Source organism: Polyergus mexicanus, unplaced genomic scaffold (genome assembly GCF_030449975.1).
Source record: "Polyergus mexicanus isolate NDT 795.1 unplaced genomic scaffold, iyPolMexi1.0 SCAF_15, whole genome shotgun sequence".
NCBI classification, from domain to species: domain Eukaryota; kingdom Metazoa; phylum Arthropoda; class Insecta; order Hymenoptera; family Formicidae; genus Polyergus; species Polyergus mexicanus.
The window spans coordinates 3660521-3674909 of NW_027223335.1; the positions used below are offsets into that span (position 1 = coordinate 3660521).

General features: G+C 43.9%; 1 protein-coding gene across 1 annotated transcript in view; it reads right to left on the reverse strand.

The window, feature by feature from the left end:
- The window catches only part of Ft (cadherin-related tumor suppressor fat), a 74721-nt gene that overhangs the window by 4852 nt on the left and 55480 nt on the right, over positions 1–14389 (reverse strand). Inside the window, exons 5-20 of the mRNA XM_070307903.1 lie at positions 12842–13231; positions 12312–12725; positions 11884–12216; positions 11597–11774; positions 7784–7964; positions 7322–7575; positions 6748–7178; positions 6251–6595; positions 5753–6082; positions 4279–5397; positions 2877–3992; positions 2522–2798; positions 1993–2274; positions 1402–1706; positions 839–1104; positions 119–562 (exon numbers count right to left, since the gene is read on the reverse strand). Of these exons, the coding sequence (XP_070164004.1) occupies positions 119–562; positions 839–1104; positions 1402–1706; positions 1993–2274; positions 2522–2798; positions 2877–3992; positions 4279–5397; positions 5753–6082; positions 6251–6595; positions 6748–7178; positions 7322–7575; positions 7784–7964; positions 11597–11774; positions 11884–12216; positions 12312–12725; positions 12842–13231 (6665 nt within the window). The remainder of the gene's footprint in view (positions 1–118; positions 563–838; positions 1105–1401; positions 1707–1992; positions 2275–2521; positions 2799–2876; positions 3993–4278; positions 5398–5752; positions 6083–6250; positions 6596–6747; positions 7179–7321; positions 7576–7783; positions 7965–11596; positions 11775–11883; positions 12217–12311; positions 12726–12841; positions 13232–14389) is intronic.

The following is a 14389-nucleotide window of genomic DNA, read 5'->3' on the forward strand; positions in this document are numbered from 1 at the left end:
AGAAAAATTCGATTTTTTTTTGCGAGATCTTATTCACTTCTATGAGTTAATTAATTCTCCTTATTTTATAGTTTTTATCAGTAAACAATAAAAAAATAAATAAATAAAAAAAACTAACCCAGTCGGACCCACGTCGTCTGCGTAACAGGTACCATCGCCAGGCCTACAATCGTCGCAGACATCGCCGTATTCCCTGCAAACGGACACGCTGAGCGAGACGACCCTGCCGTTTCTGGTGGCGGTTACCTTGCGCCATTCGCCGTCCGATACCGGTTTCTCGGTCTTGATAATTACGGTAGTGATCGCGCTTCTGGCACCGCCGTACGAGAAGACCACTCGGCCATCGATCAACTCCAGCACGACAAAGTCCGAGCGGCCGCCCGTCTGCGGCGCGTAATTGTACAGTAATAAAGCGTCCGGTTTCGTGGTAGCGAACACGATGGTGATGTCATTCGTATTAGAGTCCAGCGCTGGGAATGCCATGTAGGATAGCTCGTCGAAGCCAAAGGTCGAGCGCTCGCAATGCCGTCCATAGCGACCTTCGGGACAGCTGCATCGATATCTGCGCGCGATAATTTTATTTTCAGAAGAATCAGTCAATATTAAAAAAAAAAAAAAATGCGCTATAATATAAAAATTATTTTACATGTATATAGTATACTATTTTAAAGAGTATATTATAGTATACTAACAGAGTATATATTTTAAAAGTATCTTATTTTGTATAAAAATTTTCTCCGCAGCCCTTATGAAAAAATGGACAATAGTTTTGCGTGCGCGCTCGTTTATATATACAACTAAAATATTATGATTATATATAATTAAAGGATCAACGAACCCAGGTTTCTCTCCCACGCACAAACCACCGTACAAGCAAGGATTCGGTCGACAAGAGTCGGTGACTGCCTCGCAGTGATTTCCCCTGTAGCCTGCTCGGCAGAGGCAGAAAAAGCTGAAACTGTCTGGGCTGTTCCTGCACGATCCGCCGTTTCGACACGGATTGCTGGCACACGCGTCGCCCCTCTCGAGCTCGCACAGTTTGCCATCGCGATCGATGGGACAAGTGCATTGGAAATCGTATCCCAAACGACGGCATTGCCCTCCCTATAGATAAAAAAGAGAATGTGTTTTGCGAAAATCTGCGCTTAATATCGATTTTTATGGGAATCTAATTGTTAATTAAAAGAAATTATATATATTATATATATTGTTTAATATTTATCTACTCACAAATCGATCTTTGAGACTCGCATGTATATTTATTATCGATAAATTAAATATAAATTATATAAATACAATAATATCGATTGCATTCAATTCTATCACATATGTTGAATTCTATTTTTTATTTAAAATTTTTTTAAATAATTAAAACAATAATTTTCTAATTTTGGTACTCACCAACAAGCAGGGATTCGGTGAACACGGATCTTGTCTTCTCTCGCATTTGTCGCCGGTGAAGCCATCCTGGCATTTGCAGATCATCTCGTGCATCATTCTGGGCGATGTCAGGATCAGTGCCTGGCTGTCGGTGATTCTGGCATCGTCGTATATGGCCAATCGATCGCTGCAGCTGCCACCGTTTTCGCATGGTACGTGCTTGCATGGGGAATAGCCAATTGTGAATGCGCTATCTTCGAGTAGCGCTTGGATTTGGTCTCGATTACGCATCAACAAATCGGTCACTTCGTACTTTGTACGATATCCTGAAAAAAATGAACAAAATATTGGCACGATAATATTACTACTTTTTTATATCTGGAATATATTAATGTGTAATACAATTAACGCTAAATGTATGGATATTTTTTTAAATATATTTTTTTATGAATTCGCGATATTACAATTTATATTCATCTACGTCTCATAATTAATATATAACTGATACTAGATATGCATACATCATATATATATATATATATTTTTTTTTTGATGTTCATATAATATATTCATATTTTCTATATATATTTGTTTATGATATCTTTAACTTACCTTGCGGAGAATCCACTGCCAAATGGACATTCACATCTTGTCCGTTTTCACCGATGCTAAAAATGGTGAGTGTGTCGCCGACGTCGATTTTCTCTCGTAGGAGATCCAGAAGTGCTCGGTAATATTGACTGAGAAAATCCTTTGCGGTCATTTTGGAAATTTGCAGAGTTATGCTGTTTTCGATTGTGGCATTCGAGAAAAGTAGAAATTCGATCGTGACCTTGGAGACGACGTCAGGATGTCGTCCGTCGTTGCCGGAGATGCTCAATGAGTGACCGGTTTCTGTATCCGCAAACACGATTAATCAGAAAAAGATATAATATTCATTCGAGAATAGAAAGATCAATATTCGAGAAATTAATATCAATCAAGATATCCTTATCAATATTGATTAAAGTTTATTGAATATAGTTACTGAAAAATCAATATTACTTTTTAAAAATGAAAAAGCACATAGATTAAGATTGGTCGCAAATTTCTAGATACCCGAGAGTTGAAAATTTTTCTTTTGCAATTGATAAATGTGTACCTGGCGTAATCTTGTTAGTATGTAGATCACAGGCGTTGGGGATGCTGAGCACGCGCGGATTCGAACTCTGAAGTATCTTGCAAGAGTAAGCCCCGGTAATATCCGGGTCATTTGGATGAACGTCGGCAATCTTTCCCAGCGGTGTCTTGCCGTTGAACGAGCGCACGATCACGTGGACCGATCTCGGGGCGGATGGGCTGTCGTTTTGATCCGTAACAATCACGGTAACGGTATGCTCGCTCTTCATTCGAGGTATGCCCGAGTCTTCTATCTCAACCTATATGAAGATAAACAGAGATACTCAGTTTAAGAAAAGCGGGATGTTTAAAATCGCTTATCATTCGTGTATACTGACCATGAGATCCAGTTGCGGCATCGTTTCCCTGTCGAGACTCTTGGTAGTTCTCAGCACGCCGGAATGCTTGTCCAAGGTGACCACGTCGCTTTGCCTTCCGCCGATCAGTTTGTACGTGAACGGTGCGCCGTTGGGCGGTAGATCGGGATCAGTTGCGCTCAAAGTCATCACACTAGTACCGGCCGGCTCGTTCTCGCTGACGTAACCGATCACCTCTGGCGGATCAAAAACCGGTCCGTTATCGTTGACGTCCAGCAGCTCGATGTGCACCATCGCAGTGCCGGTCTGCGGTGGCGAGCCGGTGTCGATCGCGCCGATTGTCAGATCGTAAACGGGTACAGTTTCGCGATCTAGCTGTTTTGCTGTTTCGATGTCACCGGTCTGCGGATCGACCTTAAACGCTTGGCCATGATTGCCGCCGATGATAGAGTACGAGAACTGATTGTTCTGCGGTTTGATGTCCTTGTCGATTGCGCGGACAGTGACGACACGGGTGCCGTGAATGGCACCCTCCGACACGTTTGTATCGTAAAAGCTCTGCAGAAACTCGGGCGGATCGTTGCCATCCTGAATGGAGATGATCACTTGCGCCTCGTCAGTGTCATTGCCGCGTATACCGCCACCGTTCTTCGCCATTACCGTCAGTACCACGCGATTTTGCGTTTCGCGATCGAGTCGACGCGACACTCGAATGACGCCGGTTTCCGTGCCGATGGAGAAGCCGCGATCGTTGGACGAGCCTACGAAGAGATAATACACGCGGCCGTCCTCGCCCGAGTCCTGATCAGTCGCCTGGACCAGACCGACCGATGTGCCGACGTCGGCACTCTCAGACACGTCCATGTGAAATACCGGTTGAACGAACTTTGGATAAAACTCGTTTACGCCAGTGATGCGCACTACCACAGTCGTAAAACCGACCATCTGCGGATTCGAGTCCGGATTAGCCGCGACAATGTCGAGACTGTACTCGTTTAACTCCTCGTAATCGAAGCTGGTATCTGATGTAATCTCGCCCGTCTCCTCGCGGATACGAAAATGATCCTTGCCGTTACCGCCGAGAATCTTATATTGCACTACAGCGTACTTGGGAGAATCGATGTCTTGGGCGACTACCTGGAAGTGCGCGGAAAAGAAGAGAAATTACAACGATTCCCTCCAATTACTCCCTCCAATCATAGAGGAATATTATAATAAACGCAGATACTTTTTTTCATTTTAAATTTTAGAATTTTTAAAATTTTGCTAATGTATTATATAATTATGTCGAAAAGTAATTATTTTCCAAATCTAAGAAAAAGAACAATTATTCAAAGTTTGAATATTTCTTCACCGAAAATGGCTAAATTATCAAAAAGGTCAGAAAAAGATGAATCGGAATCAAATTTTTCGACGAACATACCTTGTAGACAAAACTGTCGGGCGGCGAGTTCTCCGGTAAAAACGCCTCATATATACTCTGATTGAAAGTCGGAGGATTGTCGTTGATGTCGGAGACGTTGACGATCAAAGTGGCAACCGCCTGCTTCGGTTCGAATCCCAGATCCATGGCGGTAATGTTCAGCTGATATTCCTGCACTAAATCGTAATCGAGAGGCTCGAGTATGGTAACCGCACCGGTGATGGAGTGCACGGAGAACTCATTTCTCTCGTTGCCGGCCGAGATCTTGTAGCGTACCATACCGTTGGGCCCGCTGTCCCCATCCACGGCACTCACCGTCAAGATAGTCGTGTTGACCGGCTCGTTCTCCGGTACCCTCACCTGATGACTGACGGCGGCGAAGGTGGGCGCATGCCGGTTCTCGCCGGATATGACGAGCGTTAAAACAACCTCGTCTCTCTGCGGCGGCACGCCTTTATCGGTGGCATATACCTTCAACGGGAATACTGTGCCGATGGGAATACCGTTGAGGCTCTTGCGCACGTAGACCCAGCCAGTTTGTTCCTCGATGGCGAAAAGATCGCCGGTGTCGTTCACGTACGTCAACGTATAACCGATCTCCGCATTCACGCCAAAATCGGCATCGTCATGGGCGATCAGCTGGGTGATACGCTTGCCTACCCCGTAGTTCTCCGGTACCGGCGACAAGTAAGATCTCTGCTCGAAGCGGGGCGCGTTGTTGTTAGCATCCACCACATTTACATGCACCACCGTCCTCGAGGACATCGGTGGCTTGCCGTTGTCGGTCGCGATTACGGTTAGCGAGTATAGGTTCTCCGGCGAGGATGGTCGATTACTATGTTTGTAGCGCAGAGTGCGCTTGCTGAAGACATCGCCGGTCGCCGGATCGACGGCGAAGAGATCGGATGGTTGAAGCAGACTGTAAGATATGACGGAGTTCGGTCCCTGCTTGTCGCGATCGATCGCGGTGACCTGACCGACGTGCGCCACAGCCGGCTGAAGCTCGGGAAAGTGAAAGTGATAGGTATTCTCGTCAAATTCGGGCGCGTTGTCGTTCTGGTCTTGAATGGTGATCGTCAGAGCGGTTTCCGTTTGCCACGCCCCGTCTGCCGCTACAACCTACAATCAAGTAGACGATAAAAATTAGATAAAAATTATTTTAATTCAAGTGTAAAATAAGCGAAGCAAGTATCTTTCAGGCAACTTTAACATAATTCAAGAAAAGAGACATAATATCTTCTTAAATATTATTAAAAAAAAAAAAAACAAATTAGTTTAATTTAATTTTTAAAAGATATTTTAATATAAATGTATAAATCTGAAGAACAATCTGAATGTTCGTTTGAAATACTGTGCTGTAAACATTTTTCTTTCATAAAAATATGACTAAAAAAATTTTTATTTTATTAAAATATAAAATATTATACATTCTTTTGTTAATATATACAATATAATGTCAAAGATGAGATCTTACCTTTAGCAAATATTCGTCTTGCTCCTCCCTGTCGAGGTGTCCAGTCACAGTCACGTTTCCGCTCAGAGTGTCGATAGAAAACTTTTCTCCCGGATTATCGGTGAAGCTGTAACTGACGTTCGCATTCTGGCCGATGTCCAGATCGCTGCTGGTGATACGTATGACGAAAGTGCCGATCTCCGCGTTCTCCGTCACGTTGACGCTGAACAGTCGCGTGAAATGCGGTGGATTGTCGTTCTTGTCCAGAACGGTCACCAGCACGGTGGTAGTTCCGGTTAACTGCGGGTGACCTTGATCCCTGGCTTCTACAATCAATTCGTAGGACTCGATCTATGAAAGACACAAATAAAATAATTAAATAATTATAATGAATAATTATATATGTATTTTTTTTTTTTTTTTCAGAATTCTTAATTGTTCTCTATAATAATATTGTAAATAAGTATAAGCTATATAATCGTAGCTTTATAACGTAACTTTAATTATGCATTTATGTACCTCTTCGCGATCCAGCTTAACGTTGGTCTCGATCTGTCCGGTATTGCCATCGATGATGAAAGTATCGGAAAAGTTATCAACCAGGTGATACGTGACCTGACCGTTCTCGCCAGAATCGCGGTCCCTCGCGGCAACTTGGCCGACGAACAATGGCGGATACTCGTCCTCCGGCACGGTAGCGTTGTAAATGGCCACTTCCATCACCGGCGCATTATCGTTGGCATCCGTGACATTCACCAAAAGCTGTAGAACGCTCCGCAGCGCGGGAGTATCCGAATCGCGAACCTCAATCCAGGCTTCGTAATGCGGCGCCGTTTCGTAATCGAAGCCGAACGCGACCACGACCTGAATAAAATCCCCGTAATAACAAGATGTAAAAAATTTTCAAAACACACACGTAATTATAAATATTTCCGCGACGAGAAATAACGTGTTACGTTAAATTGAAATCGAGAGGGATTGAATCGCTTCTCGAAAATACATTCCATTTCAATTACCTCTCCGGTGTGAGGCTCGATTCTCAGAGCGTCCCCCACGTTACCGCCGGCCATACCGTATACCAGATTACTGGCCGATCCACTCTTCGGGGTGGTCGCGCTCAGCTTGGTGATCACCCTGCCCTCGGGCACGTCCTCAGGTAGCTTGAATCTCGTGCTAACGCTCGAGCGGAAGCTGGGAAACAATTGTCGCTCCCACAGGTGTATCATCAGATCGGCGGTGACACGCTGGGGCTCGACGCCGCAGTCCGAGGCCTGAATCTGCAGTTGATAGGTGGTCTGGTCGCCGGCGAGTTCCTGAGCGGCACGTATCACGCCATTATCGAGATCGATGGCGAATCGATCGGCGTCCTTGCCTTGCAATTGATAAACGATCCGCGAGTTCTCGCCGTCGTCATCATCGATTGCTTTCGCGCCGAACACGAAATCGCCTTTAAACGTGAAAGAAAAAAAACTCGATGTTAGCATTTTATCTCTTAATTGAAATAAAACCTCAACAATTTAACGATCTCTTTGATCGACACGTTTAATTATACGCGTTTGAGTATCACTATCGTCGAGAGATGTCATTTACCAGGTTTGGTCGCGCTTGGAACGTAGGCCGTGTATCGGGGACTGGAGAAGCGGGGCGCGTTGTCGTTCACATCCATCACCGAGATGGTCAGATTGACAGTGGAGGCACGTGGCTCCGTTGGGCTCGAATCCCGAGCCACTAATGTCAGATGGTAGACGGCGGTCTGCTCGCGGTCCAGCGGCACCGTCGTGAATACTTCACCTGTATCGGAATCCACGGAGAACCGCTCCGCTTTGTCCCCAAGTAGGCGATATCTATCGAAAAAAATATTTAGAAATAATTATTTAACAAGATTATATATTGTACATATATAAAGAAAATATATAAGAGAGTATTAAAATTAAAGATAAAAAAAAAAGAGAAAGAAAAAATTAAATAAAATAAAACATTCTTGTTACAATTAAACCTGTCGTTTTTTTCTATGGAATTATATTAAATACGCAATATCGGTTAAGGATCTACCTTATTTTTGCATTGAGTCCTTCATCCTTATCCGTGGCACGCGGTTTGGTGACCCACGTTCCTGCGGGCATGTTTTCCATCACGGTGGCCTTGTAGTCCTGCCGGGCGAACTCGGGATTATGATCGTTCACGTCGAGGACGACGATCCTGACAATGCCCGAACCGGTGAGGGGCGGCGAACCTGCAGAGAGGCGCAAAACGTCAATTTTCAGTCGTATTGTCGTTGGAAGATCATAAAGACAACCGTCATCGCGCGCTGTCGCTCTAGCCTGGTTTTTTTTTTTTTGCGCTTTTATCGTTATTTCGCGAACCGTAACGCTACGCCGATCCCGTAGTTGGGTCAGTGGAGCGATTATTTCGCTAAATTTACGGCCCGCCTCTCGCGGGCCTCCTTTATGACGGTTTAAATCGGTCCAAACGGAAGGTATATAAACCAGGGCTATAATTTTAACAGAATATTATTGCAGGGCTCTGTGTGTGACGCCGATCTAGCTCGTGAATTTAAAACTTGTCTGCATTTGTCGTGAAATATATACCTTCGACGAACGATATATCGACAAGAATTGTCGCTTCTGTAGTATTATTGGGAAATTGGTGCGGAAGAAAGATGAAGAATGCGTAGAGATTAGTGAACGATAAAAAAAGCTCGACTGAAGCAAAGGTCTATATTTTTATTTTACGGCAAATTATATATTTTTTTAAATGCGTCTCAGTTTTAAATAACTGCTTAACATATAATTACTTCGTTCATCCTGGAATGAGTTGAGAATCGAGAGTTGCATCGGTGAGCTTAATCGAGATATCATGCCTATTATATTTTCGACATTTCTCTTGAATATAAGAATCGCGTTTCTGCCTCTCTCTTCAAGAATCTCTCGTTTCTAAAATTCTCTCGTTCAGAGACATCTTAAATAATTTCCGTGTCCGATGAAAATGATTCTCGATTGTTGGCTCTCTTGGAAGAGCCGCACGCGCAAGATTAAAGAGCGGTGCAACGAGATAATTGAGGTCGCGGATGGGGTAGGAAAAGCGACCTTTCTCTCTCTTTTCTAAGTCGCGGAAGTAAGCCGCAAGCGAGCGACGAGATAACGGCCAGTTAATTCAGACGCGACATATACATACATTCTCCATACGATGCCCATTGTGCTACCGCTTATGATTTACGGATTGAGGTACCGGGAGTAACGACGTTACAGTGCAGACGGAAAAGTCTTAATTGCGCCGCCTAAAACGCGCCATTACTCTCCCGAGGGGGTGAGCGAGGGAGGGAAAGGGGAGACTCGATTTCTCTGATTGCGCACCAGGTATCTATATATATATATATAGATATATATGGCGAGCGTTGGCGTAGCCTAGGGCCACGCGCCCGCACTGACGTACACCGTTCAATCACGCGGTGAATCGAGGAACGGGAGAAAGGAAGGGAGAGAGGGACGGTGACTGTGCGACTCTGAAGCCGTATTTATCACATTCTAGGGTAAATATCTTGCAAGAAAACAGAGATTGGATATACATATATTACGAAGCGCGTTAAAATTAGTTGCGGAATCCTCTACTCTCGCTTGCTTAAGGATACATGTGACGATTAGAGATAAGAGTTAATAATAGACAAGAGTCACAAAAGACGTCGTTCGGTAAAATTTCTCAAGAGCGTCGATTCATCGACTTATCGTGCTTCCTTTAGAAAACGTGATACTTTAGAAAGGCAGTGAATCAATCGTGCGAATTGAGTAATAGTTTTGATTTTTCTATACGTATACTAGAAATTCTGACGCCGCGTATCTAAAATTGCGACAGTCGTGTAATAGATTGTAAGATTCTAAAATCATTTCTATATTTCATTTAAACTTCTATCGTTTTATGCCATAATGAATGAATTGTTAGTTCTCAAATTCTAAATATTTCGATCTCGGCTCCGCAAAATTAATGATTCATTATTGTGGAGTAACGATAAAGTTTCGATTAGAGATGTAAGAACGATGATAGCGATTACAGACGATGAAAGCGGAAAAGTAAAGGAAATGCGTAGTAGAAGAAGAATGAGAGATCATGCAGCGCAATGTTACAATCGCGGCGCGCATAATAATGTAGCGAGCAAGCGAATTCCCAGAGATTCTCTTAGTCTGAAAAAAAAAATGACCCACTTTGCATAATTTCCTTCCCGTCTAATTCCGGTAATGAAGCGACTGACTCGCGTTACTCGCCGATTCTCACGGAACAGGATTTCGGTCTTGGCCGATCAGGGATTTAAAGAATACTGCCAGTCTTGTAATACAAATATAAGGAAGAGGCTAAGATGCGTATATAGAGAAAAGTATTTTTTTTTCGAAAGAATTAAAAAAAAAAATAGTTTGCAAGATGCGAGTGAGCCTTGTTCACTATACTGTAATAAGAAGTCATACGTAACGATCACAGAAGAGGGAATTTTCTGTTTACATCTAGTACGCGGACACACAAGGGATCGCAAGGGCCTTCGTCTTCGCCGTCAATACGAGATAAAAAATTCGTACCCCAAGAGTGCGCGGTATACGAATAAAGTAGAATATAATGAACGAGTGCTCAGGCAGTATCCGAAAGACGCGAGCACCGGAGAGGAGGGGTGACGAGGCCCGAAACGCGCGACTGGAAGAGAGGGGGAGGGGGTGGACGGTGGATGTGAGAGAAGCGAGGTGAAGAGACGGAAAAAACGAAACAGAGGGTAAGATAGATACCGGGGTGGGGAATAAGGCCCGCGGTCGAACGGGAGTACCAGAGGAAGGGGAGAGGACGATGCGCAGCGCGGCGAGGAAGGTTTTCGAGACCGATTATCATAATCGCGCGTCATAACTCTGCCTGGCCTGTCTACCTTGTCGGGGACCGATTGGGCCATCCGAGCCATCGCGACCGAGGGCGGAACGGGCGGAGGGGGAGGGAGAGGGAGATATAGAGAAGGGGCGAAGACCGAGAAAGGGAACCGGGGGAGAACTACCGGCTTCTAAGAGGCAGGAAAGGAAAAGGGAGAAAAGGGAGTCTTTAAGGGGGAGAAACTGCCCACCGCTTAAAGAATCTCATCGAACAACCCACAAATTTATATCCAATTTGTATATTACCGCTCATTACTTAAACCCACCGCCGTACATCTATCGTCTCTCGTCTATGTGATGCTGCGCTGCAGCTACTGGCGAACAGATGACATTTCGGTGGATCATCGATTGATGGATGGCCGATTGCACGGTTCTCTCGGTAAAGAATTAGCGTGAATCGATCACGGGAATAATTACGCGAACGTTGAAGCCAATCGCGAATAATAGCAATCGCATCGTGAAATCAAACAGTTAATAGAGTATGTGGTTTTCCTTTATAGAATCGTTTCTATTAATATATAATAGTAATATTATAATTAATATATTACGTATATGTAAAATAAAAATAATGAAAGTATATAGAAATGTAGACAAGAATAAAATAACAAATTTAAAGTTATTATAACGAAAAAATATTTACAGAAGAGATCCAAAAACGAATAAAAACTAAATAATAGTGTAGAGCGCGCGCGCGTATAGTAATTTAAATTGAAAACAGATAGTGATTACAGTAACATAATTAATTGAGTTACCAATTTTCAATTTGTCATTATCGTTAAGAAAATAAATAATGTATCATCTCCCCCCAAGATACAATATGTTTCTAAGCAACAATCCTCCCCATAGCTCGTGTTCTTGTAACAAGTTACCCCGAGTCCGTTAACGTATCTGCATCATTATGATGCAGTTTTCTTTCATCTACCATATACAAGATTAGGTATTTAATAGAATAGATAGCGGAGTGACTCACCCGTATCCATGGCTACTAGGGTAAGCGTGTATTCGGGCACCAGCTCTCTGTCCAACGGTCGAAGGAGTGATATGTCGCCGGTACTGGCATTTATGCGAAATAGATCCGTGTCGCCTTCCTTAAGGAAGTATCTGACTTGATCGTTGTACGGTGGCGTATCCGCGTCGTATGCCTTAACCTTTAGTTTAAATAGACGGAAAAAGATGCTTTAGCTCTCGTTAAAATAGTCGTACTTTGTGAAAATGAAGTCCAAAGAGTCAAACACATAATTAAAGAACTATATGTACCTGTATGACGAAACCGCCGCCTAGCGATACCATGTTCTCCATAACGTGCGCCAGATAGGGAGAGTCGAGGAAGACCGGCGCGTTGTCGTTGATGTCGAGGACGGTAATAGTGACCTGAGTGGTATCGCTGCGCGGTGTCTCGCCTACTTCCGCCGCGCAGTCCTCGCTACGGATCGTCAGGTGGTAGCAGGGTTTGCGCTCAAAGTTCAGGTTCTTCGCCACCCGAATCACTCCACCGTCCTCCGAGATCGTAAAGTCCCTATTGTCGTCCCCCATAGCGATGCTGTATCGCACCCTGCCGTTCGCGCCCTCGTCGCGGTCCATTGCCGACACCTGAATTTTGTTGAAAAATTTCAGGCGCTTTGAAGAAATTGCATCTTTTTTCCTTACCCTGCAATTTTTTTCCAGATCGCAACGATTTTACTGACCTGAAGAACACTGGCACCGATACTGGCGTTCTCGGCAACGGTGGCGGAATATTGCCTGGGATCAAACACTGGCGAGTTGTCATTTTCGTCGAGCACCATAACAGTGACGGTGGTCGACGATGATCTCGATGGCTCGCCGCGATCTCTAGCGGTGACTCCCAGGGTGTAATTAGACTTTTGCTCGCGGTCCAGCGGTCCAGAGACGCGCAGCAGTCCGTCCACCAGGCCCAGAGTGAATGGCAAGTCGTTGTCTTCGAGCGTGTACTCAACATAACCGTTTCGACCCTCGTCTCGGTCGATGGCCTTTATCGCCATCACCACTGTATTGCCCGGCGCGTTCTCAATTATCGATATCTTCGTCGGCGATATAAACTCCGGCGACATATCGTTCACGTCCAGCAATACAACTGTCACCTACGTCGTACGAGCGAGAGAATAATGGAGTCGATCTTCTCTTTATTCACAAGTATGTATACATTCCAAGTATGTATATTTATACATAAATGTATAGAATAATAGCATTCACAAACCTGCACTGTAGAAGACAACGGCCGAGCTGGCGGTAACGGACTGTCAGTAGCGCTCAACACCAGATTGTAGAGCGGCTTACGTTCACGGTCGAGAAGTTGGCGCGTGAAGAGAGTGCCGTTGGGTGCCACCCCAAAGTTCCCGTCCTCATCACCGGCAGCAATGGCGTACAAGATCCTGCCATTGTCATCGGAATCCAGATCCTGGGCGGCCACGGTAAGCACGGGGGTGCCGATGGTTGCGTTTTCCACGATATCGGCCGCGTGAGGACCGGTCTCGAAGATCGGCGCGTTGTCGTTCAGATCGACGACGTTGCAGTACACCGTCACGGTGGACGACAGCACCGGCACGCCGCCGTCCGTTGCTTGCACGACGAGGATGTAGTGCTGCACCTATATAGACGACAAAATATAAGAATCATTTAATATAACGAAGGTATAATCTATGCAGGATGTGTGTGTTTCTCATCTTACAAGCTGTTTTCTCATCCCCACAAAACTATTAAACATAGTAAAGAAATGTTTTTTATGATCCATTAGGACCTTTTATGTGCCAGATAGAGGACTATCTCGGACACTCTGAAAAAAAAGAAGAGAGGGAGACTCCTCTCCCTCTCTATTTATTTTTAAATAAATTTTTATAATGGAATAGTTATAAACTTTTACATCCTGGAATAAAATTTTCATCCAGCTTAATAATATTTATTTAAAAGATCCTTTTGCTAAAAAGTTGTGACAAAATATTATTTGCCACAAACATGACATCTCCCGCATGATTCTGCCGAAAGAAGAAATTCCTGAAGGAATAGAACTGAAACTTTTGTATCGACAAAATTGCGAGAAAATTAACTTTCGTTCAATTACGTCGCAAATCGATTGGTAACAGATCCTTTTAAGAGAGCCGTAATTAACCGTTTTGCAAGACAGGACTAAAATGTCAGTTTCGGCCTCGATCGTTATTTTCTTTGTTTCCGATGTGTTTCACGATAGACTCCACAGGCCCCTTAATGATGTTGGTGCGTATCTGGAAGGGTATTACGTTGATGAAGGGTTCTATAAGCTACCCTTATCTCGTTCCTCTCGCTCACGCTTTCCCTCGCTTCTTCCTTCGTCTCTTTCTCGATAAAAGCTGTACCAATACACACTTAGTCTTCATCGTACTCTTACACATACATATTATAAAGCGTAAAACAGTGGCGTAGCCAACGGATTGCTTAAAAGTAAGCGTTAATTGTTGCAATATTAAAATATTAAAACGTAATAATATACTTGAAGGAGAGAGAGAGAAAGAGAGAGAGAGAGAGAATAGTTTCAAACATCAGATAACTTTAAACAATGAGTTTTTTGTAAAGCACTATTATTCTTCGAAGAAAAACTATATTATGAATGAAACTATGGAAACTATGGAAACTATGGAAATTATTCTCTTTTTGTGTGTGTGTGTTTTTTTTTATTAAACTGTGTAATTAGTCCTTTCTCCTTCTTATCTAAAAGATTAACGCGAGTTTTTTCTTATAGCATCTCGGTTACGCTATTGGCGCGATCCGCACT